Source organism: Aegilops tauschii, chromosome 3 (genome assembly GCF_002575655.3).
Source record: "Aegilops tauschii subsp. strangulata cultivar AL8/78 chromosome 3, Aet v6.0, whole genome shotgun sequence".
Taxonomy (NCBI): domain Eukaryota; kingdom Viridiplantae; phylum Streptophyta; class Magnoliopsida; order Poales; family Poaceae; genus Aegilops; species Aegilops tauschii.
This window is the reverse complement of record NC_053037.3, coordinates 625540033-625553121: the sequence shown is the minus strand read 5'-3', so window position 1 is coordinate 625553121 and position 13089 is coordinate 625540033. Positions and strand designations below refer to the sequence as shown.

General features: G+C 45.2%; 2 protein-coding genes across 2 annotated transcripts; both read left to right on the top strand.

Moving 5' to 3' along the window:
• Window positions 1-1793: 1793 nt before the first annotated feature.
• On the top strand, window positions 1794-5246 carry LOC109758533 (pectin acetylesterase 5-like). Its single transcript, XM_020317392.3, has 12 exons — window positions 1794-2016; window positions 2101-2183; window positions 2656-2782; window positions 2945-3024; window positions 3099-3188; window positions 3300-3424; window positions 3499-3559; window positions 3828-3881; window positions 3963-4040; window positions 4124-4229; window positions 4310-4455; window positions 4542-5246. Exons 1-12 carry the CDS (start codon window positions 1794-1796, stop codon window positions 4653-4655), a joined length of 1287 nt encoding a protein of 428 aa, XP_020172981.1. The 3' UTR covers window positions 4656-5246.
• A 1908-nt stretch (window positions 5247-7154) lies between these two features.
• Window positions 7155-11157, top strand: LOC109758523 (pectin acetylesterase 5). Its single transcript, XM_020317384.4, has 12 exons — window positions 7155-7909; window positions 8012-8094; window positions 8765-8897; window positions 9001-9080; window positions 9151-9240; window positions 9379-9503; window positions 9579-9639; window positions 9899-9952; window positions 10047-10124; window positions 10234-10339; window positions 10440-10585; window positions 10686-11157. The coding sequence occupies exons 1-12, from the start codon at window positions 7612-7614 to the stop codon at window positions 10794-10796; spliced, it is 1365 nt and encodes a 454-aa protein (XP_020172973.2). The 5' UTR covers window positions 7155-7611; the 3' UTR covers window positions 10797-11157.
• Window positions 11158-13089: the final 1932 nt, after the last annotated feature.

Here is a 13089-nt window from a genome sequence, read left to right as displayed (position 1 = left end):
TTTGCTGCTATGCAGGCAACACTCAGCAAAGCACGTCTTTACCGAGAGTGTCAGCCTTTTGCCGAGCGTTTTTTTTCCGCACTCGATTTCCTTATCCTTTACTGCGTGTTAGACATTATGCACTCAGCAAACATGCCGGTACTCGGCAACGTCGCGGGTTCTCATTTTTTTAAAGGGAGGATGACCCTTGATCTCTGCATCTCGGCAATGCATGCAACTATTTTATTAATTATTCATAAAGATCTTACAACGCAATATATTAGTAAGTCTGAAGCCACCATCTCGATAATATCTGTCGCTACTTCTATCCACTTGATGAAGGGTGTTGAAAATCCGAGCCGAATACCAAACAGACTTCGCACCAATGCCTAACATCTAAAGCCGGAGACCCAACCAAGCCACAATACCGGGTCTGGGGCACCCACTAGTCCAGTACACTCTCAAAGGCGACCGCTCCCATCTTCCACCTATCCATCTTCAGGACAGGAACTGACACATCAACCTTACCAGGCCTGCCGTCAACGCCACCACGACGCCAGACAACGCCGTCCTCCTGCGCGAGTCCGTCAACCCGCATCGGAAGCCGATACTTCACTGCGCCACGCCGTCGAGATCCGCCATCATCGATGCGAAAGATCAAACCCTGCTCCACCTCTGGGCCCTTCCAGTCAGCACCTGCTTCAAAACGATGCCCGGAGGGAGAACGTCATTGAAGGTGCTGTCATCGTCCGATACGGGAAGACCCAGATCTAGGGTTTCCCCCGGAGCAGCCCGAGGAAGATGAAGTTGCCTGCAACGACGATGATGCCGCCATCGTCCGTCAAGACCGAAGTCGATTTGATTTTCACCGGCAGTCGCGCCATCCTGACACAGTAGCTGACTGGAACCGTGCGGTGCCTCGCGAGTAGACGCACTCAGCCACCGGAACACCGAGGACCGCCACCGCAGCCCCGATTCACCATCGCCGTCGACCACTACTGCCCAGATGGCAGCACCAGCCGGCCACCGTCGCCGTCCGCAGCCCGCGCCGCTTGGTGCTTGGGACCATGGATTTGGGCCAGATCGCCGCTGCCAAGATCCAACACGCCCCATCACTGGAGGCCACATCCGCATCACCCGCCTCCCAACGTAGCCGCTAGGAAGCTGGATCGCGCCGCCGCGACCCTCCGCATCGCGACGCTCTTGCTCGTCAAATCCGGTGAAAGAGCCCTGCTGCCACCGGGACTGGTCGAGCTTCTCCCGTTGCACTCTTTGGCGGCGGCAGGGGAGTGGAGGAGCGGGAGGACGGGCGCTGGGAGGCGGCTAGGGTTCCCTCCCGTCGCCTGCGGGGGTGACTCGGGAGGGACTGCCTTTGAAAAAATCCGGTTGTGAACACTGTAACTTGAGAATGGAAATAGGAGAAAGAGAGTGGTTTTCCTACACCCCAGCTCGGTGCATCCACGGTGCACCCACGCAAGAAAACATAACAAAACATTTCAAAAAAAATCAGAAACTTTGTGGAAATGATGATCAACATATGTTACGGGAACTTGCAAAGTTTGGTGGTTAAATAAAAAAAAAAGAACAAAATGCAATTGTAGGTAGTACTTTTTGTAAATGGGAATGACGTAGATGCTGCTCTCTGTGTGATCTAATCTTGGATGTAAGAAAATTTGGCGCATTTGTTTAACAGCGCGCCAACTTGCAAAGGAGGACGGGGAAAACGACGAATGGGGCAACAATATTTCATAAGAAGCAGCAGCAGCGGCCGTAGTCCCACCATTCTTCTCTTATTCTCTTGTCCCTTGACTGCCATGGCGCCAGGGACAGCCCAGGCCGAGCAGCTCCTCCTCCACCCGGACCCGGAGCAGCGCCGGCGAGCGCCGGATTGCCGCCATGCATGGGGCCTCTCGGTGGCAGTCCTGCTCCTGCTGCTGCCTTCCGCCGCCGGCCTTCACCCTCCTATGATGTTCTGCGCGCCGCCGCCGGAGACAGTCCCGCTGACCCTCCTTGCCGGTGCGCAGGAGAAGGGAGCAGGTACGCCGCCGTCCAGTCGCCGCACTATATTAGATTCTACCGTCCAGCCTTCCGTCCATTCATCTCAGGTTAATTTGAGTTCAGTGTGCTTGGACGGGACCCCGCCGGGCTACCACCTGCAGAGAGGCTCCGGCACCGGCGCAAACAACTGGCTCATCCATCTACAGGTAGGTAGTATCACCCACCCATTTTCCTACTCTCTATATACTCCCTTCGTCCTAAAATAAGTGTCTCAAGTTCCAACTTTATACTAGCTTAAAATTGATACACTTATTTTGAAATGGAGGGAGTATGTTGCTATGCTTTCCTTAGCCACCAGAAAAACAAAAATGTCATACTGATGATGACATCATCTTACAATATTCTTAACTAAGCCTAACCACATGTTTTGTTTATGCCTTTGTACATGATGTTGATATTCACTCCCTTGGTTCACAAATATAAGATGCTTTAGATATTTCGATATGGACTACGTACGGGCTGAAATGTGTGAACAAACACACTAAAATGTGTCTATATACATCTGTTCAGAAATAGATTAGAAAATCTTATATTTGTGAACAGAGGGAGTATAAAGTAGGAGATTCAAGGCAAGGCAATTAGTTGATTGAACTATTTTTTCCACTGAAAAACACCCAGGGAGGAGGCTGGTGCAGCACTGCCAAGGATTGTTCCAGCCGAAGCAATTCCGATCTCGGTTCGTCCAACTTCATGAAACCGATATTGTTTGCCGGGATCCTCAGCAGCGATCAGCAACTGAATCCTGGTAATCATCAATGCTTCTCTCCACAAAACCACTCCCTTCCATCTCGCCCATAATTTTACATTGCCTCTCTTCCTGTTTGCTTGGATAAAGTGAGGCTTTCCTCTTATTTTTACCTCTTTGATATGTCCTTGCACTAATTTATATTCGTGTATGTCCAATTAGATTTCTACAACTGGAACAAAGTGTATGTGCGCTACTGCGACGGGGGATCATTTTCTGGGGATGCGGAAGGTCAAGCGCCGGTGATTATTCTGAATCCTGTTACGATGTCGCTATTTTGGTTGCTTGAAGTGATGTTATGTTGGTGAGGATGCAGGATGGAAGTACACTTCACTTTAGAGGATTGCGCATCTATGAGGCAGTTATTGATGAAGTCATGGAAAAGGGACTTGCCAATGCTACCCAGGTCATACGTACCTAATTTACTTAGTTCATATAGTTTTTTCGACGAAACATTAGATGTGAAAAAGAAAAATCTGAAAATGAAAAAAATTACTTATCTTTCTACACATTTCAGGCTCTTCTTACAGGTTGCTCTGCTGGTGGTCTAGCCACGATGCTACACTGCGATGATTTTAGTGCAAAGTTTCCTCAAGAGGTTTCAGTTAAATGCCTTGCCGATGCTGGGTTTTTTATTGACGTGTAAGACTCTTGATAGTAAATGTAATCCGCTAGCATGGTACGTGAACTGAAGTACCACTTTTTGTTTGATATAGAAAGGATATATCTGGAGAAAGGACCTTTTGGTCTGTCTTTGATGGTGTTGTTCAGCTCCAGGTTAGCTCTTGGACATGCTTCAAACTTTAAAAGACATTCCGTATGTTATGATCAAGTCGTCTGATCACCTCATCCTTTGTGTACTTCTGTAAAATATGACTACTAGATCAAGCTTTTTAGAACTCTGTTTTTCTTTACATGTGGTTAATTTGTGCCAATACTGAATTACTGACTAGAATATTGCAAAAGTCCATGTAATGGATGCCACTTTGTACGAAATGCCATTGAGTACTTTTCCCCTCTTTTGTTTTTGCTAAACCTATTGCAGAATATTAGAGAAGTGTTGCCCAAGGACTGCCTTGCCAAAAAGAAGCCAAAAGAGGTAGTTCCCCCTGTCTAACTCGTTCTAATTCCCACGCTTACATCTGTCATCTTATTACGTTGGTAACTCTGTTTCCCCTAGTGTTTCTTCCCCGCCGAGCTTATAAAGAGCATCCACAGCCCAATGTTTATTCTCAACTCTGCATACGATTCATTTCAGGTATTTTGAAATCCTTTCTTCCTCTTCTTCTTCTTCTTCTCTTTTAAGTTTCTCATTGATTTATCCATGATTCTTTTCCATAGGTACGATATGTTCTCATACCGGATTCGTTGGCTCCTGATAATTCGTGGTTGTGTTGCAAACATAATATCCGGAACTGCAATTCCACACAAATGGAATTCCTTAACGGTTAGCTTGTCTAGTCAATCCATTCATTTTTCCTTCTTTGTTTCTCGAAACAAATAAATAATCTGCTTCTGCATCGATAGGATTCAGGAACGCGATGGTGGATGCATTGAAGGTTGTCGAAGATAAAGAGGGATGGGGATTGTTCATTGCTTCATGCTTCACTCACTGCCAAACGGTCTCTGACATCTCTTGGAATTCACCATTCTCCCCTAGGCTTGGAGATAAGGTAGGGCGAAAATCGCATCTAAAAAGTGTGAGGAATCTGTATTATGTGATTCTCCCCTAGGCTTACATTCTCACTATTTTCTTCAGACAATTGCTGAGGCTGTAGGAGATTGGCAATGTGGATGTAGCGAAAGAGTGAAAGAGATTGACTGCGAGTACCCATGCAACCCAACATGCAGCAGACAGTTGCCGTCGATGTAATGATTTATTACTACACTTCACTGCGAGTACCCACTGTGGATGTAATGATTTATTACTACACTTCACTGGATCGCAACGAGATTTACTATTCAAGAAAGAAGGGGCAAATGCATCTAGAATTATGCAGTGTTGGATATCATAGTGAAAATAATGAAAACTTAGCATGAAAAGAGTATGCTCAACTGAATGACAACAAGTCAAGTGAAAATTTTCGCTGTGTGAACATCTGACATTATTTACCGTACATGCACTAAATTAGCATGGGAAATTTCTGAAAAATATACGTTTCTTCAAAATTTCAATTCACATTTATTTGTGGTTTGGGCAAACATAAAAGAGAAACCATAACATGTTCCAAGTTTAGAATGGAGAAGGGTGAAAAGGAAAAAATTCATTGTGCACATGATTGTTCTTTTTGTTTCTCCGAACAAAAATTGAACTTGAGAATGAATTTTATTAGATGTTCGATATATCCTCAATATTTTCTATATAATTGGCTTGGTCAGTGCTTGTTTGTCAGGATCATAAAAAAAAATCCCACAGTCGGACGCTCGCCACACGTGGCAGTGGGGCACTCAGTTTCCTGGCCAACTAGGCGAGATGCAGCAGCGGGGCTATGGGTAGCTTGTCCGGGAGGCGCGGCGACTACGTTGGGTGGGGAAAGATGATGCAATTGAAGGCCGTAAAAATGCAGGAGTCTCCGCAGGAAGGGATGTTTGGGAAGGCCAAACCACTGATGAGAAAAGGAACAAAGCATACACGCTCATTCTCCTTGGGGTTGGGGACGGATTCTTGAATGATCTCCTGGCCAATGGAGACCATCCCCGCATGCACGTAGGCGACCTCTGGCAGTGGAAGATAACCGGCATTGGTAAGCCAGTCAAGTTGGCCCTGCGACACCGTACAATGTTTCCTCTCTCTCTCTCTCTCTCTCTCTCTCTCTCTCTCTCTCCCCCCATGACGGCCACACGCGAGGACGACGCTGGAGAGGAGCCCGCTCCCCTGGATCTACCGGCCATTTGTGGAAGCAGGATAACAAGGAGGTGCGAGGCTAAGAGCGGGGCAGGAGATCTCATGGAAGGAGGATGTTGGGATGCAAACCTTTCTCCCCTCACGGCCGAATCCCTTTTATGCAATGGTTACTTGCGAGGTGGTGGCGACACCTCCTTGCTCCGTGGCATTAAATCCATGTTTTTCGCATGTGTTTAGCGTTTGTGTAGAACTCGAGGGGATGGTAGGTTAACTACCGCCTCGAGGCACATTATCGCTTTCTGATAAGACGTACGTGATGATGAGTGGGGATCTCACCCTCATATACACTTATGTTGACCATCGAGACGAAGCACCTCGCCGCCACGTGGGCCAACAGACAGGACTAGTCTGTGCTATCAGAGCTGGGCCAGGCCAACCGCGGGAATACTTCGCGGCTAAGAGTAAAACTGTGCCGGAAGATTTTCGGCGTTAGTGACGTCCAGTCTATTTCCCAAGCCGCTAGTCATGCATTGTCAGTAGCACCGGCTAAAGTTCGCACGGCATTGGTATTTTTTCAAAATACAAGCTACATCCTTATTTTATGCAGCGCCATTAATCATTTACACCTATAAGGTTTTTCTTACTTGCCAGTTGCATATACAACACTTACATGCCGTGTGTTACCTTTAATAGTATACTGGGAGTACAAGTACTAGGGTGTAGTTTGCCTTCCTTAGGTCGTCCCCGTGTAGTTTTTGGACTCCAAAAGCAATGGTTCTCGGCTGCTCGTGTATATAAGCACGTGTAGGTGCGTGAGTTTTGTAACACAACGTACAGATTGAGAAGAAATAAAGGAAAACAAAGGGCACGATACAGGCCCTTGACTATGAGTTTTTTGTGCTCATGGGTTCGTCTACTTTGATGTGATTGGTCCATGGGAAAATCCTAGCAAAAATTTAATGGGAGCTTTAAAAAAAGTGAGGATGAACCGCGCGCCAGAGTTGAAAATTTTGAGCCGTTTGGTGAAAGACTCTGTGGGAGTGGTATGTTGGAGTACGAATCGATCATACCGATTAGATTGGAAGGAATAGACAGTCCAGTTTAATTTATGGTTGGTTACAGTAAAAGAGTTCCAAATTTTGAATAATATGCAGGAGAACTGCATGTGTGTTATACTATTAAGGTAGAAAGGTATGGGAAGCCTATTACCATCAAGGTATTAGCTGTCCACAAATTTCAGTGTTGTTGTATGCTTGATGTATAGCTTTTAGTTTTTTAGTTTTAGCCTTCTCTCCTTTTAAGACTCTGTATTATTTACTAAAAAATTCGATAAAAATACGCAGCAGGACTCCCTAAAAGAAAGGCAGTACACGCAGTAGGCTCGAGACATCTGCCCCTGAGCCGACTCCCCGCCAATAATTTGCAAGAACCAATGGGGCTCGAACCCCAGCCAACTCTCTTGACATGAAAAGCTGTTTATGTACAACCAAAACGATATGCACTTGTTTTTCTTTTTCATGTTTGTATTGGTCCCTTGTACTCTGTAAGAAGGTTTGGGTCGGGTAGTTACTACAGATCAATTTCTTTACTTCCCTGATAAATAAATTTCTTTACTCCCCTGAAAAATCAATTTCTTTACTCTAGTATAAATTGTACATCATCGATGATACGGAGTATTTGTGATCTTTGGACATGTGCTGCCACGTTGAGATTAATTAATCCTTTTTTAGAGGGATGTTATCGAGGTTAATCATCAATGTTGCTGCTGATAGCTCCTCTTGGCTTCATTAATTCTGATTGATTGATTGATCCTGAATTAAAAAAAAGCAGCATTGGAGCATATTATAACCGTAGAGCTTAAACAAGAAGATATGGCGCCAAGCAAGCAAGCAACCAACCAGCGGTTGGAGGGAGGGAGTCAGTGGAGTCGACGACCGGTCACTTACTCACTTCATCGGATTAAGAAGAAGCAGCGCAAATAATCATGCATCACCAGCTCAGTATACATATCTTGATTCTTCACGACACAGCCAAAACAGTTCTCGCCAACCGTACCGCGGCTATGGCTGCGACAACCAAGCCGCTCCTCCACCAGGAGCCGGAGGAGCGCCAGCATCGTTCCGCGGCAAACTCTGCCTGTAGACTCGCCGTCGCTTCGGCCGTTCTGATAGTGCTGTTGATGGCAGCCTTTGGCCATCTCCGCACAAGGCTATTCCTCTCGCTGCCAGATCCAGTCGAGGTCGAGCTGATCCTTGTCGCCGGCGCCACGGAGAAGGGAGCAGGTACGACGGCGTCCATCCATCCATCCATTTCGAGTTAAATTTGTTACTCCAGTTTCATTGATACTGTTAAAACTGATACTGTCATCGTTGGATGTCATCCAGTGTGCTTGGACGGAACCCCAGCAGGCTACCACCTGCAGAGAGGCTCCGGCTCCGGCTCAAACAACTGGCTCATCCATCTAGAGGTCCGTAGCTCGTATCATCCGTCCATCACTCACCCATTTTCTTATACTGCATTGATTGCTATACTTGTTTTTTCTTTTCCATGTCTCGCACAAATTAGCCTGCAAAAAAATAATAATATGATCAGATTGAAGATGAGATGATCTTCCAATTAATGTTGCAAATCATACAATGTTTTGATAACTGGTATCTACTTCGAGATAGAGACGCGGCTCCTAATTTCTTTTGTCATTAAGCATGTGCCTCTCTATATCTTTGTTTTAGTTGCGGTCAATTAATTGATTTACCCCCCGCAAAAAAAAATTAATTGATTTACCTACCCATGATGAGACGGCCACGTTTTGTAAGAGTGTGAAGCAGTGGCGGATCCAGGACCCAGGCCGGGGGGAGGGGGGGGGGGGGGCTTCTGGGCCTGGGGCGTGCACAAGGTGTAGCATTTTGGGCCCTGTAGACACACTGTAGCTTACTATTGCAGGCCTAGGGCCCGCCCGGGGCGTGGCCCAGTCCTAGCTCCGCCCCTGGTGTGAAGACTGAAGAGTGGAGGTGCCCTGTACGGACATGGCTCCGTCTTGCATGTTGGAACTAGTAGATGCTGTTTGTATTGGCTAATCAATATGTGAGGTTAAAAACCACTTCAATGACCTATATATTCTTAAAATAAAAAACAACCAGGGAGCAGGCTGGTGCGGCACAATCAAGGAATGTTCCGATCGCAAAATGTCGATGTTTGGTTCATCTAACTTCATGAAACCAATACCGTTTGCTGGTGCTGGGATCCTTGACAACGATCAGCAACTGAATCCTGGTAATTACTAATGATTCTCTCCTATAACCACTCCATATCTATTAGTCCCAACTTTTTGTTTGTTTTATTTTTCTTGCACTAATTTTGATTAGTGTATTATTAGATTTTTACAACTGGAACAAAGTCTATGTACGGAATTGCGATGGGGCGTCATTTTCTGGGGATGCGGAAGGTCAAGCACAGGTGAATTTTCTTAATCTTGGTGTATCGCTGTTTTGGTCCATCGAAGTGATGTTACTTGGTACTGATGTAGGACGGAACCACCCTTTACTTCAAAGGATTGCACATCTATGAAGCGGTTATTGATGAACTCATGGAAAAAGGACTCACCAATGCTACAAAGGTCATACTTAATTTATCAAGTTCATATAATTTCTTAGAAGGATATTAGTACATAGATACAATTTCAGCAATAATCATTAATTTATTTAGCTGTGGACACTACGCGGAAATAAAGGAACCATTTTTCTACACATTCCAGGCCCTCCTTACAGGCTGTTCTGCTGGTGGTTTAGCCACGATGTTGCATTGCGATGATTTTAGTGCAAGGTTTCCTCGGGAGGTTTCAGTTAAATGCCTTGCAGACGCTGGGTTTTTTCTTGACGTGTAAGACTCTTGAAAATAAAATATAAATCACTAGCATGATATACCTAAACTAATCTATCACTTTTTTCTTGGTAGAATGGATATATCAGGGGAAAGGTCCTTTCGCTCTTACTATGATGGACTTCTTCACCTCCAGGTTATTTGTCGGACATGCTTCAAACTTTAAAAGACATGCCTTATTTTATAATAAAAGCCTTTTGGTCATCTTGTAATCCTTGTACTTCTCTAAACCATGACTACTACTAGAATAAAACTTTTATTTTCCATGTGGTTAATCTTGTGCAAGAATTTTTACTACACTCCAATATTTTTCTATCCATGGGACTGATGCCACTTTGTACTAAAATGGCACCGAGGTCTTTTCCCCTCCTTTTATTTTTATAAACTTATTTCAGAATGTTCAAAAAGTGTTACCCAAGGACTGTCTTGCCAAAAAGGACCCAACTGAGGTAGTTTCCGTGTAAAACTTGATTTGCTTCCGATACTTAGCCTGTCACTACGTTATGCGGGTAAGTTCGTTAGCTAACATAATCTTGCTCCTAGTGTTTTCTCTCTGTAGAGCTTATTAAGAGCATCAACACCCCTATGTTTATTCTCAACTCTGGATATGATTCATGGCAGGTAATTGATATTTTCTTCTTTTTGTTCTCATAGAGAGGGGATATTTTTCTTCTTATACGCACTTCTCTTTTAAAACCCTCACTATTTCATCGATGGTTCTTCGCCATAGATACGAAATGTTCTTGTACCAGATCCATCAGATCCTGATAAGTCGTGGTTGAGTTGCAAGGATGACATGAGTAACTGCAATTCCACACAAGTTGAAGTGTTTGATGGTTAGCGGAGCTTGACAAACCTTTTATCTTTCCTCTCTCATTCAACACCAAGGCCTTTTATGCTCCCTGGAACATTAAATATTCCTCGTCCCATAAACAGGATTCATGGACACGATGGTGGATGCTTTGAAGGTTGTTGAAGACAAGGAGGACTGGGGATTGTTCATCGATTCATGCTTCACTCACTGTCAATCCATATTTGGCCTCTCTTGGAATTCAGCAATCTCCCCAAGGCTAGGAAATAAGGTAGGAAGTTCGATAATCCACCAAAAAAATCACATTATCTATAACACCATGCATGTTGCTACTTGGATAGATATATTTTGATTACCAATTTGTGAAGCAGACCATAGCAGAGGTTGTTGGAGATTGGTACCATGGAAGGAGCCAAGGAGTAAAAGAGATTGACTGCGAGTATCCATGCAACCCAACATGCAACAGTTTGTTGCCGACATGATTTGTTACTACATTGGACTATGTCAAGAATTAATATACAAAGATTCGACAAAGACGAAATTAACGCAGAACCATCATGATGTATTGTCCATCAAAGTGAGAGAAATTATAATCTCCTAGAATGAAAATAAGTATGGGCAGGCGAATGAAAATGCATCGAGTCATAGTGTTCACCGAGTTTAAAATTAAATGCTGGATAATGTTTTGTTATGGTTATACATGTTCAAGAATTGCTAATGTTTGTAAGTGTGCATAACATACACACACAATAGTTCTCTTACAAAATTGCAAATATGTACAAGGAAGAGGTGCAAGCCTGTCTAGGAGTTTTGCACGACCACACACTAATCCTCGAAAGAACGACTAGTAGTTGCTCCACTCTCAGAAAGGAGATGAGCATGCATGGCTTGATTGGTTTAAATTAATGCATTCAAGATTGTTGTGCACATTCTTCCATGCTTCTACATGTTCTATGGTCGATCTTAGTTTTTTTGCTGAGATGTGAAATTTGCTCTTTGCACTTGACGTGTTCGACTAAATGGTGCAAGAGAAGGGCAGTAGATGTAGGAGACAGCATATGATCATATGTTTCAGTTACTGTCTCGGGAAGACTGTGTTGGAATTATTGGGCTTTAGCCCATTATTATTTTCAATAATTCCTAGGGGAAATCAAGAGGGCTGTATGACACATTCATGCATGACAAGGGCTGGGGGTGTGAAAAGTTTTGTCCTACCACGCTAGTGGATGGTGTGGGAGACGAACATATAAGATGGGTTGTTTCACACATCACTAAGAGCTTAAGAAGAGGGCACATACACGCATGCTCTTCCTCCGCCGCCCGCAACGTCATTCCTTGCCCCGACTGCCTGGTTCCAAAACATTGCGACGCCTACCGCTTTCCCATCATTCTTCTCAGCGTGCACCGAGAAGCGAGACAATAGGCATCTGAAACCCCGTCTCTTGTGATTCTGCACGGAAGAGTGGCAATCAGGTTTTGGGAGAGCGCTTCCGTGCGACTGCTGGATCTTCTGCTCCGTGGCTATAGATGATGAGTTTCCCAATGACGGGTTCTTCCCTGACGTCGACGTCCTCCACCACAACATTTACACTCAATGATGGTGCTGCGTGTAAACACTTCTTTTTCAGTTGCACGGTACATTTTCTTATCCTTTGTGTTATGGCTTGCATTTGGTCTACTAGCAGTAGCAATTGATGAGTAATGCCACAACTGCATGCAGCCGTACTTTTCCATCTGATTTGCAATTTCATCTAGATCCTTGCAATCTAGTGCCTTTATAGCCCAGACACGGGTCATAGCGACGACGACAACACTGTTTAATGTGAGATGAAGTTATCCTTCTGCCCTTGAGTCCTCGTGGAATCGGGTCAGTGCAGCACAAGTGGTGGCACACCACCGAGGTAGAGTGCACGCAGATGAGCCGTTGCCGGTCGTGCAAGTTCTGTGCGCCGTGCTGAAATATCTCATGTCGCTCGCTCGCTCTCATCCTCGTCGGAGGCAGCACACATCATCCACATCGTCACACAAAGTTTCACAACCTCTCCACACACAAGAGCATCATGCAACACGTCTGCCATATATGCATGTCTATAGGGAATCTCACATTTAATTAGCCAACCATAATTATATGCACTATGTGTTAAGAATCCCGTTTAATTGCCCAACTATTAAGACCTCTTCCAATGCAAAGGTGCTTAGATAAGGTGCTAAGTGTATTAAATATCTTAGCAACTCAAGTCCCCAGTGCATAGGTGCTTAGCTTTGGGTGCTAAGCTTCCTTCATTTAATTAGTTGTAGACTCAGAATTGTGATTCCACCTATGTACACGCGCCTAGCAGCCCTCCCCCTCCCCCCCCCCTGTGCTACACGCGTGCCACCCAGTGCTGCAATCGGGGACTAACGAAGCTGCCATGTCTGGTCGTCGGAGTTTTGCGACGGTGGAGATGACATGGTTGGCGGGTGCTGCAACCAAGATGCCCGGGTGCTGGAACCACGTTTGACTGTTGATGCAACGGTGGTGCGGAGCCAGCAGCTGGCTTTTGCGGCACGGGAGCTGGAACCAACAACTTTTTTGCTGCAACCCATCGAGGCAAAGCTGGAACCAACAGCTGGTTTTCCTGCAACCGATCGAAGCCGCAGCTCAAACCAGCAGCTTTTTTGGCCGAAACCGGCTTACAGTGGAGCTAGAATCAACAATTGTTTTGGCGGGGATTTGAAGTACAGACCTCCAGGTGGGGAGGAGCGCACCTTACCAGACAGGCTAATGAACCATGG